This window comes from Dicentrarchus labrax, unplaced genomic scaffold, assembly GCF_905237075.1.
Source record: "Dicentrarchus labrax unplaced genomic scaffold, dlabrax2021, whole genome shotgun sequence".
Taxonomy (NCBI): Eukaryota; Metazoa; Chordata; class Actinopteri; family Moronidae; genus Dicentrarchus; species Dicentrarchus labrax.
This window is the reverse complement of record NW_026136723.1, coordinates 19713898-19728874: the sequence shown is the minus strand read 5'-3', so window position 1 is coordinate 19728874 and position 14977 is coordinate 19713898. Positions and strand designations below refer to the sequence as shown.

The window sequence follows — 14977 nt, the reverse complement described above, 5'->3', positions numbered from 1 at the left end:
CATTTCACTCAAAACCACACAGTGGCACTAGAGGAAAATGACCACTAAAGTCATTAGGATTAATCCTCTGGCAACCATAAACGTCTGTACAACATTTTGTGCCAATCCATTCATTAGTTGTTGAAATATTTCAGTCTGGACCAACCAAGCGACAAAACAGACAAACCAACACTGCCATTTCTAGAGTCACACCAGCCATAACTTGGTCTAAAACAATCACAAGAAAACTGTTCTGGTTTTCCAAAAATATCTTTTATTTCACATGAAATTTTCACATTTAGCATATTTATCAAACAGGTCTTTTATATAATCTTCTATGTATATATATATATACATATTATACACTTCTCTTACTTACACATGTACAAAATTAAGTAACAAGAATTCAGATAAAAAAGACTGACTTCAATGGTAGTCATACACCGTTGTGCTTTGTCGATCAAGCCAGCCTGTCAGGTGAAGATGTGCTTGGCAACTCGGTTTGATGCCGTGTCTTGTCTGTTGTGATTGTGAACTGGTGACTAACATTTTCAAATGATCCAAAACTGTGATAATTATTCTGAAAGTCTAAATAGCTGATTACTTCACATGAAGGAAAGCACCATGATGCACAGGGTTGGGTCCTGTAGTAATAAAGATCTGATACCAGCTCTTCATGTCAGACAGTTTAACCAATACAGGGGCAAGATCCAACAAACAGAGAAATCCAGCCTCTCTGTGATACACACAACATCTCAGTGTTTGCTTTTGGCAGAAAAACATTTTGTCTCATCACTATTTCAATCAATCGCTCCCTTGGTTGCGCACATTTTCTTACTCTCACTTCAACTCACACATTTTCGCTTTCACACAAGTACTAACTCTACCAGGACAGAGAGAAAAAAGCTCTCCCCATTACCAACAGTAAACATTTGTTTTCGTGAGCACATGGTATATACAGTAAAACTTCTCAGCTGCAAATGTTATAAATTATCTTCACAGAATGTACACCTAACACAGTTCAATGTAGTGTTTTAATGTGTTACTGTATGTCAGTGTGTGTGAGACAGTGTGTAACACCGTTGTGTAGTGTGTGTTTGTACTGTGCAGTATTTAGTGCTACAGTGTATAAGCACATGGTCGCGTTTGCAAAGGAATGGTAGTCATGAGAACATCCCCTGTGTCTGTCAATGCTACATTTAGAGAAAGTAATCACTTGGGACATCAATGCCACTCAATACCATTACAATAACAATACAACAGATAGTACACAATACTCAAGGGTGGAATAGTGTACAAGTTGGAGAGATGACTGATCTTTGGCTCAAAAGGTAAGAGATTACTTTATCATTGGATGTGGATTTATTCCAGCTAAACGTATATCTTAGAATTCAAACAGAGTTGGCGTCTTTGCTCTTGATTGTTCTTCTGCCATTTTAGGTTCCTCTTCAACTTCTTCATATTTTCTTCTCGGGTTATCTTCCAAAGAAGTTCATGTCTTTTTTGGAGAGAGCCCTAAAAAATACAAATCAAGAAGAGCTTGGTCTTTCCAAGAAAAAAAATACTGTCACCTTTTGAAAAATAAGACAAAGCAAATATTCTTTGTCTCAAATGCTCAGAGTTACTCAGCACATGTAGTGCAAGTGAGTCCATCTGTACTTTACAAGCTTCAAAAGTCTCTCCCTGTGGCCTGCACTGGGCATGGAAAACTGTCTTTTTGAGTCAGTGGTTTCATCCCCACGGACTGTCTTCATTGTAGTCCCTGAAAAAAAAAAAAATTCTGCCAACAGCAGTCCTTTCATGTACTCTCAGTGCAACAATAGCAGTAATGAAAATGGGACTAGCAATGAAAGGATTGAAAGGGATGTAGCTGCCACTGCAGAGTTTGTCCGTACACTCTTCTGGACGTCTGGCAGGATTACCACTGGGTCATCTGCTTGAAGATGAGAGATAAAGAAGACACATTAATACCGCATATTTGCACCCCAATGTAATCCTGAATGTACCTGAATTGTTTTAAGGTCAGGGATAATTATAAAGGACACAGGGTTGGTCAACATACCTGCAGGCAGTCTGTTGGATGGGTTGTGAACCCCACCCCCAGCTCCAACTACAGCCCCACCTGTGTCTCCTTTAGCCACTCTGGCCTCTTGAGAGCCTGAAAGAAAAGCAAAATGCCATCAATTACTCTGCTTTGTTCTTGCAATAGTCTAACACAACTATCAGAGGTCATCGTGCTGCTCTCCTTACAGCCAGGAGGGGTTTAACTCACCATCAGCAGCTACAACGTCCACCCTGAGCTTGAGGCACTCCTGTCCATGGTGGTGCAAAGGTTTGGCTGTTGAGAAGAGGGAAGAAACAACACAGGCGTTAACATCCCCACTAATGCACTTATCCTCCACTGGCCCCTTAATTCACCTTCATGCACGCGCGCGCACACACACACACACACACACACACACTTGGCAACAGACAGACAAACAGACAGACACAGGGACAAAGCTTTAGGACACCATCTGTGACCAGGCGAAGTGTGTCTTGTCCTGCCGTTTATCTAATTACAGCCATGGCCAGGGTGACAACACTGCTGCTCTTTGTGGTTACATTCTAGCAGGATAAGTATTGCACAGACTTGGCAAACTGAGCAGACACCCCAGTAAATGTCCATTTCAGGCTTCAAAGAGCTGGCCACCAAGCTCTAGGACATCACGATTAGTAGAATTTTTTTTTTTGCAAAACTGCAGAACTTTACTCTAGCCTCACTTCTGTATGATGGTAGAGATTTTTAGCCATGCTAGCAGTTGGGGGCTCTGGGGATGGCAATAATCAGTTGGCCGAGACTGAAATATCTCAAAAGGTCTTTGATGGATTACCATGACATTTTAAACAGACATTCCTGGTTCCAGATGATGAATCCTAATGTCTTTGATGATTCCCTGGCTCTTCCTCTAGCACAAAGATGAAGTTGACATTTGTGGATTTGAGTGAATTATCAGTTATTGGATGGGTTGTCATGAAATCTGCTACAGACATTATTGTCCTCCTCCAACATAAAATTTAATAATTATGGTGATTGCTTAACTTTTTAAATTTGAGCATACTGATTGATTACAAAATACCTGCAAAACTACTGCTAGTTATAAAAAGTTAGCATTTAGCTCAAAGCACTGCTGTGTACAACCTCACAGCGTGGCTGTAGACTCTTAAGTGAAAATATCTGAATATAAGCTAATTGGCAAACAGAGCAACAAATCAGACAAAATTGTAGTGATACTTACAGATATAATAGTAGCTTTCTCCTTGGCGGAACTCCTTTCCCAGAGTAAATGGAGTAAAACGCTGGAACTTTTCTGAGAACTTCTCAGGGGCATGAGGAGCAAAGGGATGGCCACACTCCCAGCGCATCTGATCGTAAGATTGGGGCTTGCAGGATTCATAGTCCTCTTGCTCCACCATGTAGAGCACGTATCGTTCAGCATCCAGCAATGGCACCTCACCCTGAGGGTAATGGGGGCAGACGATGTCCAGATAGTCATTGAGCTTCACCTCCACAGCGTAGTCATCCCATAGAAACCTGCGGGGAAGAGGCAGGAGGACAGTTATGCAAGTGGCAGGAGACTGATAACCGTGGTTATAGCATCGGAACGGTAATAAATATAAGCCTCAAAACCTGTGATTATATATTGATCGGCTACATGCCAGTGTACAACAGGGAAATCAGAGGAAAGACTGAGAGGCCTGGGAATGAGAGATCGAGAGCAGGAGAAGGAGAGAGGGTTTGTGAGTGAGGATATGTGTGTGTGTTGGAGGGAAATGAGGAGGGAAAACGCAATAAGGGGAAGAGTGATCTGCAGAGGACATGCGCATAAATATGGATGAACGTGAGGCGAGTGTAGCTGCTGCTGCTTGCTGCTGTGTTGCGAGTTAGCACTGAGTTACATTGATCCCATGTCCCCCAGGAGTTGAATGATGTTTACAGAGAAACATTAGCAGTCAGTTAGCCCGTCAAAACAGAAGATGAGTATCGACATCTGCACGGCTAGACACACACACACACACACACACACACACACACACACACACACACACACACAGAATTTGTGATGACAAATTCACCTTAACAGAAGCAGAAACACCTTGAGTTTCCTCAAGAAAAGGGACATGGATAAAAATAAAGGTCACATATGTTTTAACCCATTCATTAGGGTCAGTGAGACAGGCAGACGTATACAACATGAGTCTGGTGACGGTCTGTAACTGTCTCCCACCACACTCCCTCTCATTACAAATAAAGAGAGACAGTCAGACTGTCTGCCTCCCCCTCCATTCCTCCCTGCATCCCTCCCTTCACTCCTCCACCCTCTCCGCCCTCTTTACGATGGTCTTTAAGTAAACTAAATGTCATCCCACTCCTCTTGGACCTGGGTCAGAGAGCACTGGCAGAAAACTTTTTAGCATTTAAGCCTGCTTCAAATGTAAACACAATTGAATTATTCTAGAGACTTTAGACTAGATAAATAACAATTTAGCACACTCGGAGGCAGTTTAAATTGGCCTTATCTCAACTCTCCACCCCCTCCTGGATTTTCTTTCAGAGATATTATGAGTTTATCTCCAGAGAATTGTCACTAAAAGGTATTTCAGCTTTGTCCCCTTCCCCCTGACTGAGTGACTGCTCCAGGGGCGGCTCACAGCTAATGCTCTCTTCTCAGCCAAAGCCATCTATCACCGGCCTGGAGCGGTAGCCGGCCGCTAGCAACACACACTAACTCACACACTTCCCAGTAATTCTCATCTATCAACAACCTAAGGCAGTAGCTACCTACCGTTTGCACCCACCAATCCCCCACCCACACACACATACACACACCTCCTCCCGCGGTACTGAGCTCCCAAGCGATGCCTATCAGTTTACCGTCTCCTACTGTTCTGGATCACCATGGGTTCGCTGGAAGACTGAAATTTGACAGAATTAAATGTTTTCACAACACACAAGGAGAATGTGTGTCTAATATAGGGTTTTGTTGCTTTTGCAATGAATACATGGATGGTTCATCAGGCTTTCAAACCCCACCAAAAAAGAGTGCGAGTTAAGTTACTTACTGCTATTTAATCTACAAATCTTACGGGTTCTCAGAAGCCTACAGGGTGCTAACTGGATCTTAAGCAAAGAAAAAACTCCCCACAGAAGGTATTTCTTCCCCTAAAGTTGATTTTCTTTGAAAATTCTTTTTTCTCATAAAACCCCCTAAATCTAACAAGTAGCATTTGGGGGGTTTGTGTTTGTGTGACAAGGTCCATATGTGTGACTAACGATCAAAGTGCACAGGCACAGGCTCCCGTCGCTCATTAGCTGGTGTTGTTGTTTGTGGCCAGGGGTCTCCCTGGTACCCCATGGTAAAAGGACAGACGCTGTGGCTCCAAACACTGGGCCCTGACTTCTGCTCCCCCCTCTGGCTCCCTCCCCCCTTCTCTTTCCCCCTCTCCGCCTGACTGCATTCCCTCAATACTGATGACCAGATTAGCTGGCAACACCATTACAACAGCAACACTGGCCTGTTAGAAAACAAGTACCTTTTTAGTATACTGATGAAACTTCCATCTAACTGTGCCGATAATAGTGTGCTCAAGCCAACTTTTGGGGGGGTGGGGGGCAATAATTATCATTTTGCCATGGTCCAGACAGCTTTGTGCTTATCTGCAGTTTGCCTGCCACGCTCTGTTTACCAGATTGGCGCTAAAGTGTTTTTTCCCCCTGCCACTTTCAATTCCAGTCGAATCGATAACACTATTGAACAAACACTGTTGTCTGCTTTTGCCTGACAGAGTTATTATCCCCCTGCAAACACTGGAAACACACACAAACAAACTCCCTACGACCCAGTCCCTTCTTCACTCCCAGCCCCGATTACAAACTGGTTGTGCTATGTTCCCAATGTGTTCATCAAAAGGGGGTCGAAGGGGGTGCAATTAAAGCACAAAAAAGGGTATTAAAGTTGCCCCGGAGGGGGGTAATTATGCCCTCTTGCTCCCCACTTCCCAGCCTCCTTAGGCTAAGAGTTTGGGGGGAGACAGAGGGCATGAATAGGCGTAGGCAGGGGGGGTCAAAGGGCTTGAGTTGGAAATGGCTTTTGAAGTTTCTCTCAGTATGAATATCTATGCGAGTGCTACAGTTGCTTCATCAACGCCACTGTTTCATACAGTGTCTCTATTCACAATGTGCCCACGCTGATGGAATACCTCACTTAGCAGAGAGAACAGTGGCTGAATACGCACCCGGGAGGCTGGCTAGCCCCTTTTATTAATGGCAAATACTTTTAATTATCCTGCTGCCTTTTGTTCCCCTCTAACGCCTCGGCATTGAAACGTTCCACATCATCAGCTTAATTAACTGATTGCAGCAACACACATCAAAGAGAGCTTAGGCCTCTGTGTGAAAAGGTTTAGCTAACAAAGTCAAATCATGCCACCTTCACTTTAGCAGACAAAATCCTCTTTCTTTTTGTCTCCCCAGTGTGTGTCCCTTGTTATTTTGCTCTTGCAGACTGTTTCCCTCTCCCTGTCAATAGGCTGTCTTGATTTATTCCCATTGTTTATCCCAGGATTCTCTGTTTTAATGACAGTGATACTTGGAGCTTCACTAGAAACAACAGCATTGAGGAGTTGTTGTATTCTCTACTTAAGGATGATTTATGGAGCTATGGCAGATATGCAGCGAGGACTGTGTGCATGTGTGTCAGACATTTAAATGTGTGATTGTTGTGTGTTACGTTTGTAGATCTCTGAGCAGTCTGGGAGTGCGTTACAATTGTGATATGGTGGACCAAAGAAATACCAATAATGAACACCAATAATAGCAGTGAGAGAATGTCAAGTGGTCAAGTGTGTATGCAAGCGCTCAATCTGGTGAAAAATAGACTACAGACTGTTCCCGGCCTCTCTTCCTCCTCTCCCAAGAAGGAATTCCTGATTTATTGGAGCCTCTTCAGGAGCAGGAGTCTAATCTCTCTTCTTTAATCTCTCTGGCCAGCGTTTTGCCTTCTTCTCCACCTCTACCCCTTCCTTTCATCCATCCATCACCCTCTCATCTCTGCACTCTATCGCCCTGTGGAATGCTGGACCTCTGAGGCGAAGGGGCCGCAATGTGGATCAAAGGTCGGACAATCGCCAAGTCAGCACCGGAGAGTTTTATACCCTAACAGTCAGCAAGAGGGAGCCTTGTGTGCTTTAAATACGATATACTAGTGCTATGACCGGAATCACTCTTTGAGGATCGATTCAGACCTATTTTTAAAAGGTCCATAAAGGCCACCGTAGGACAAACTACACATTTATGAGCACTACATATAACAGGAGCTCTAGACCTACTTAACCTGTGCTGTCTCTAAGAGGCCCCTGCACAGCCACCGTAACCACATGAACATGATTATTTTCCTCTCCGGTTTTACACACGGCATTAATGTGACCCAAAAGGTGGCTGGCCTGCGTCACAGATGAGTGAACCGGAATGTGTGGACCACCTAATCAGCTAGTCCAAGCCTGGATTATTGGGTGGAGTAGAGGCTGAGCTCGGGTCCATTCATCAGCACCAGACCCTGCTTAATACAGGGGCTTAGAGTGGACAGCGAGGCCCAGAGCAGGGGCTGAGGGCTGGGGGCAGAGTAAGGCAGGGTGGAGCTTTCCCCCCCCATCCCTATTGTTCTCACACAGAGAAGGGATATTACTCCTTTACACTGGTGTTTTGGAGATCAAAAAGAGACACACTGACTGCGCATGTATGTGTGTGCGCAAGTGTGTCCATGGTTGCAGAGGGGAAAGTGAGAGGTGTTAACAGAATAATGAAAGACAGTGGACACAAGGGAGCTATTTTCTTTCAAGATACATCTGTGAAAGCTACGTGACTCCATGAGGGAGGTGGCACAGCAGAGAGAGGTGAAGCCTTTCTGAGATGCATCATGAGTTTAGTTAAGCTTGACTGTTTATCGTTTTTTCCCCTCTTTCTGTTTCATTTCGTCTATCTATTCATCCATCAATGTCAGCCGTTCCCTCCCACTCTCTGTCCGTCTTTCATCACTCAATAAGCAAACCAGATCCTCGTGTCAACTTTGTCCCTCCCCCCACACCAGACTTGCTGAACCAATCACAACCTGTCCTGGTGGTATTCCAAGTATGCAACTTTTTGACCCACCGGGCCATGCACAATATGGCGTGGGTATGCTTGGGTCACCATAGAAACAAATATGGTCCAGCTCTTTTGGCCCCCCTTTTAACATAATATTCCAGTCTTCATTCTTTGCACCGGGTGACTTTTTGTCATCCATCTCAATCAGCTTTCTCCGCTCTGTCATTCAACCTTTGTCTGTCCAGATCATTGGTCATTCTGCCAGCGTTCCTGGCTGAACTAGTCAAGCTCCTTTTGCCACCCAGCAAAGCGACAGAGCTTTAAGTCCAGCAGAGAAATAATTGGCTGATTCCACTGCACTAAGGAGGCTTAGATGAATACATATGCTCTTTCCAACTGTCTCACGCTGTCCTCTGAGCCATTTGTATCTTGTAAGGGCCAGCACAGAAAGGTCAACACTGACATAACATTTCTCAGGAGGCATATATCTGTACAAGAAAATCGATTTTGCTGGATGGATTTCCACAAGGTAAAACTTACACAGTGTATTTTTCCTGCAAACATAGTCTGCATTTGTTGCTTAATGAATTCCATGGATAATTCACAATATGTGAGTACAGGCCATAGTTATTAAATAGTTTTTTTTTTTAAAGTAGTAGTAGTAGTAGTAGTAGTAGTAGTAGTAGTAGTAGTAGTGTTTACAGATACCTAGTTGTAATAATGGTAATAATATAAATGACCTCTAGGGGGTGGCAATAATGGCTTTGGGGACGTATTTACACAAGACATCCAACAAACAAGACAAAAAAGGAAAGAGACAAACAAAAGTTACACAAAGGCTCTTATTTACACAGTAAAGCAAACAGAGCAGTTTATTTTGAGAGATAATATCTGACTCTTGCTGGATAATTCTTCCTCATACAAACACATACACACAGTTGGTGCACTGAATGTCACCAAGACTCGACAAACAAGTCTGGAGGACACATGCATACGCACTCAGTATCTCTCCCTCACACACACACACACACACACACACACAAACACACACACCATGAGGGAAAAAGCGCTGGCTCCACTTATAATTGTACCACAATCATAAATCCGTGCACTAATGGAGTTTTTCTTCCTCTGTGATTTTTTGTGTGGGGTTGAGCAGATGTAAAGCAGTGCAGAGAGGAGGATCAGGGTGGGGAGGAGCAGGGGAAGTCTGCTGCAAAGATAAGGAAGAGGCACGAGGATGGGCAGGGGGAGGAGAAAAGCTGGCGGTGTTGACCAGGGCGACACTGATCGAGAAGAAGGAGAATTCCAAATAGAGACAGGTTTAGATTTGACAGTAAGGCAGGCGGGGAGGCGGATCCCAAATCCTCCTCAAGGCTTGACAGTTGAGCGCATCCCTTAGGAAAACAATTAATCTCAATTAATCAGTGCTAATCTACTTATTCTCAGAATTTTTTATTTATTTATTTTTCTCATACAAGCCTGGGAAATTCAATCAACTCCAGAGTCCAGACTTTTACAGTCTTGCGTGTGTTGGTGTGTGAGAACTGTATTGTTTATTGTGCAGACAGGATACGCTGTTTTCCCGGGAAAAGACGTAGCCAGGAAGTACAGCACTTCATAGGGAAGCACGCAGCAGACAGCGTGCAGACTTTGGTAGCGCTGACAGCACGCCTGCGGGAAGTTAAAACCTTTGGCCTGATTCTCTATCTAGTGTAGTCAATAAAACAAGCCCTCCTGCCTCTGACACCACAACAACAAGTGGGAATATTGAACAGGAAGAAAATTTGCTTTTCGGAGGGGAACTCTTGTCAGTATGGTCACAGAGGTGAAGTTTTCTTACAGACGATTACAGTCTGTAAAGATATGACGCATCAACACACTTCAATGATCACTGAGCTTATGAGAGGCGATTACTATCCGTTTGACAATCTCTCAGTATTTTCCAGATTGAATTCACCAGACAGATTACCATGGCAGATTAAGAGTGGGAGGGGACAGACGATGCGAGAAAGATGGACACAGACTTAGGAATTTACTGAAGAGGGGCCGACCTGGGGGGTTGGGGGGGTTAGAGCGAGGCTGGATTAGGAAGTGAAGTGATAAACCTGGATGTTTTTCGAGGAAAGTAGCTTCAATTCAGATTACTTGGAAATTGCAGAAATCTCTTATCTATTGTGTCCAACTTATCATACCCGCAGATGTGACGACCCAATCTCATCTTCCATCTATCAAACATGTATGCGCAAACATGGGCGGAGGAAAAACAGACCAACTCCTACACATATACTTTTGTTTTTTCTTCATTTAAACCCCGTCCTTTCATGGTTTGAGTTCTCAGACTGGCTCTACCACTTCCACTGTTTCAGCAAGACACTCAAGAGGGGAGAAGCATAAATAGACAGACAAGTGAAAAGACCAGTAAGAAGGGGGAAAAAATTAAACAGGTTTGCTGTGAGGACTAGAGTGGCCTTTCATAGGAAGGTAGAAGAAGGAAGCTTTAAGGGAAAGAGCTGAGGGGGAGAAAAAGCGTGAAGGAAAGGGCAAAGTGCCTTGTGACGGATCGCCATGGGTGCCAAGAACGATAAAAAAATTCCACACTTCTTAGCATGCTTCCCTCCTTCCCCCCTTCTCTGAGAGCCAGAGGAAATACAGGAAAATAATAGACTGAAAAGGGACAGCTTGTAAAGTTGAGATAAAAGCTGGTGAAGGAGCGAAGGGGACCGAAAAGACAGGAGGGGGAAGAATGAGAGTTTCCCAGAGGCCGAGCCACGGCCGTGTGAAGAGGGGCTGGCCTGAGTGGCAGCCAGTATTCAGGGACCACCGCCGTGACAGAATGACTGACAGATTGATAGAGGCTGTGCCACTTCATCACATGGGGAACTCTGACCCCCAATCAGTCACACCAGTTACTATTCTCTTTCTGTGGCTCACCGTGAAGACCATTCCCCAATTTGTATGGGAAGCATCACAAAACACCCATATTGACTGGATAAATACCAAAAAATTCCTTAATGTGGGTGGAACATAGCTTAAATAACTCCCTCATCTGGGCCATCACAAAAATCTGATTCAATCAAAGGAATTAAACCACGGCGCCAGCAACGGTAGACAATCTGGAAGCATATTTTGCTTTTTTTTTTTATCAAAATCAAAGAGCTCATCAGAAAGACATAGAACAACAAAGACTTTTGAGTTTGAGATTAACTGTGTAACTGTGCTAGAATAACAGAAAAGGTGATAATGATGTTAAAATATGCAGCGGATCAAACGTGTGTGAGAGGGGCCATGAAACAGTTAACAGACTCACAAAACTGGAGACCACAGAACCAAGTTGAAAAGGGAACCTGGCCAAGAAGAGGGGGAGGGAGGTGGTGGAGAGAGGGGGAGACAGGTACAAAGCAGAGGAGGAGGAGGAGGAGGAGGAGTGGGTGGTGGTCTTCTCATGCTCTGTCAGCAGGGAAAAAAGGCGAAAGGGTGGAAGAAGCAGTGAATGAGCAGATTGTTGCCTCGCATTGGAGTTGTAGAGTCCAGAGGGCTCCTGGGACGATGTTAACATCAATCACAACCGTGAGGCACATGTGTGTATGTGTGTGTGGACGACTGGGTTAATGTGTATGAGAGGGCGTGAGTCACTTGAATCTGGTGATGTTAAACAAGTGAGTGCTCACACATATACACAAGCTTCTGCACAGACACTCCCTTCACAAAAGACACGTACACACACTGGCATGCCGGGACCTAAGCTGACTGGGCACACTGGTGAGCCTCTTTTCTGGGAATGAACCAGTGCCTGTGATTAATGTGTTGCTAATCAGACACAAAAGCTACTAATATACTATTTAATATAACAAGTAAAAGGTCAGAGAGTTCTGAAACACACACTGACAGGGATAGATTTCATTTCAAGTACAGGCAGATACGACCTTGGAAGTCAGCAGGGCCCAAGGCGTGCTCACACACATAAGTGGAGAGCAGGGCAACTGTGCATGTAAATGTATGAATGTGTGTGTGTGTGGCTAAATCCCTCAACAAATACACTGAGAACAGTGAAATAAGCCTGTACCACATGGGCCGAAATGATCAATCTGCGATCAATTTGATTAACAGCAGCTTTCTGACCAACAGGATGGAACAATAAACCGAGGTCAAAAATGGAAAACGCCTCTCATGGGGGATAAGATGGACATCAACACACTGTATCAAGTAACGGGTCAAAGGGGAGAACAGATTGCGGGAAATGATGAAAAGGACCAAATGAAAACATCTCAGAAACTCTGTGCTTTTTCTGCGAATACAGGATTAAGAATAGCCAAAGGGAGAGATTTAGCACATTCATCCAGAAAAAAATAGCAAGTGCAAAAGGACGGATTATCTGTATATATACAGGAATGAGCACGTTGTTCCACAGCAGGGAAACAACAAAACGCCTTTCCATCTGGGACATTGACTTCATTCTGATTTTCAGTGAAAGGCTTTGTCGCTCTAATTATGGTCTTTCTGAGAACAGTAAATGCTGTAGTTTGAACCACAGGGGACATCAGGAGGGAAAAGTGTAAGCTTGTGGGACAATATCTGAATATCTGAGTGTTTGCAACAAAAGACGTGTGTTTACACACCAGAAAGAGTTTGAGCCCAACACTGATTGATTTAGATGGCGTCGGTTGGTGTGATTGAGTGTCCTGGTTTGTGATTGAGTGATTATCTGCCAGGAGTCTCTGTTTGTGCTTGCCTGCCTCCAGTGTGTGAGTGGGTGTGAGTGGGTGTGTGTGTGTGTGTGTGTTGTGTAGGTGCATGTACAAGTTCGTTTGTGGCGTGTAAACTTAACCCTTCACATACCCCGAGTCATTTCACCCCAGCCATCATCAACCATAATTCTAATTGACCCCCACTTACTCTGAATGGCCCCTAACCCCGACAATTTGAGCTCCAATTTCTCCCTCCCTGAGCAATCCATCTCTCTCCCACAGCGTGACCTACTGGGCAGGCCTCAAGTTACCTCCTCTGTCTCTGTCATACACCATTATTACTCGTCTTACCACCTGAAATATGAACACCCTTATGTCTCCCTGACAGCCACCTAAACCCAATGTGATATCTCTTGATTTAGGAGATAACGCAACCTCCCACTCCACACAGAGGTTAGGAGCCTCTGTCAGATGGGGGATATTGCAATAGATATTTCAACACATTAGACGTGAGTCAGATCTGTAAAAAACCAACACAAAAAATATAACCCTTGCCAAGGAAAACAGGATTTCAGCTCATGAATGAAGACACAACAACCTCCACATAACAGAGAACACATATTCACTTTTAACACTGTGATTGACTTCACTGTTACATTTTGCTTCACTCTTGCAAAGAAATAAACTGTGTGAAAGACACTTAAGAGTCCAAATTAGGAGATGTATTTTCAGTAGTGTTCATAGATCATGTCCTAAAAAGAAAATATGAGCTTCAAAATTAACTTAAACCTTGCATTTATTTGTCCATGAAACCCCAACATTCACCCATTAACAAGGAGCTATCCGTCCTCAGAAGTATGAGCTGTGCAACTAGCCCACTGTCAGTTGACAAAGATAAATAAATGACATAACCTGATGTAACTAATCCCGCAGCACAGGTACACAGATTGCGAAACGGATTAAATCTGAGCAGACAAAGTATCACAGGTAAACAGCACTATAATAACAGGTTCGAGGGCAGAGAGGGAGGGGAGGGAGAGAGAGGGGGGAGGGAGTAGGCCTCCTAACTGTCTTGCATTATCATGACAACAGCAGCGAGTCGCCTCCATCACAAATTCATCACAACCAGCTCGCTGAATATGCATGAAGTTGCAACTATTCAAATGCATCTGAATATGGATCATAATAAGACATATCTGCACTGATCATTAATGTGCAACAATCTCGTTTTATGCATTTATAGCTTTTTTTTTTTTTTTTTTTTTTAGTGTGTGCAATCGTGGGTTTAATACCACTTCAATTAACATGGGGGTGAAAAAACAAATTGCAACATATACTTACTTTGGGTTCGTGCTGTTCCAGTAGACGCTGTGCCGCTCCGCTGAAGCAAACCAGGCGCAGACGCTCACAACGAAGCCCACAATCCAAACCAAATCCATGGTGGAGAGGAGTGGAGGCGTGCAGAGTGGAAACACAACTCAGGTAAGTTGTGCAACAAAAAAAAACACCAACAAAAAACAACAACAAAAGCTTTAACGAGAAGAGTTTGTCCGCGCACCTGGAGACGCTTAGAAAAACACTTTACGCATGCAGCGACTTTAAAAAGCAAAACGCAAGTGGGTTTGTTCAGGAAATATAAAACTGCAGAGAGATCAGGGTAACTCAACAAATCCGTAGTGAATGAACGCTCGAGCTGCGTGGTGGCTGGTTTTGTGAAACGCCCACAGCCGGGAGCCCCGCCTTCTGCCCCACAGTAGACCAATCAGAGGGCGGTCCGAGAGACGCGAGCTCCGCAGGTTTCTCTGTGTATACTGTTGTAATGTTTACTTGTTGTACACATAATTACAGCTCCAGCATGTACAGTATGTCCGGATAAAGCTAAAACACAACATGTAAATATTTTGTTTCTGGAATTTCTATGTCATATTTTTGTGGTTGTAATATAATATGCATAGACACTTGTTGAATGTGTGTTTACAGTGACCTTATACCTTTACTTCACTGTATTTTTTAATGGAAAAACATGTAACGTTTGTAGATGTTATGATATAAGTACATCTTCTAAAGTAGCCTATACTTTTAAAACATTTATTTTACCTCTAGAAGGTTAAGCAGATCACACTTTGAGAATAGAAGTAATTTTATTTTGCAGGTAGGTTATAAAGGAGTGCTGTAAAACAGGAAATTA

General features: G+C 43.8%; 1 protein-coding gene across 2 annotated transcripts; it reads right to left on the bottom strand.

Moving 5' to 3' along the window:
- Nucleotides 1-230: 230 nt before the first annotated feature.
- Nucleotides 231-14483, bottom strand: efna1a (ephrin-A1a). Of its 2 annotated transcripts, none has more exons than XM_051390409.1 (5): nt 14131-14483; nt 3258-3553; nt 2252-2317; nt 2042-2137; nt 231-1912 (listed from the first exon to the last, which is right to left on the bottom strand). In XM_051390409.1, the coding sequence occupies exons 1-5, from the start codon at nt 14226-14228 to the stop codon at nt 1788-1790; spliced, it is 681 nt and encodes a 226-aa protein (XP_051246369.1). In that variant the 5' UTR covers nt 14229-14483; the 3' UTR covers nt 231-1787. The 2 variants fall into 2 exon arrangements, with proteins under 2 accessions (XP_051246369.1, XP_051246368.1); XM_051390408.1 differs by having other exon boundaries at nt 231-1915; nt 14131-14481.
- Nucleotides 14484-14977: the final 494 nt, after the last annotated feature.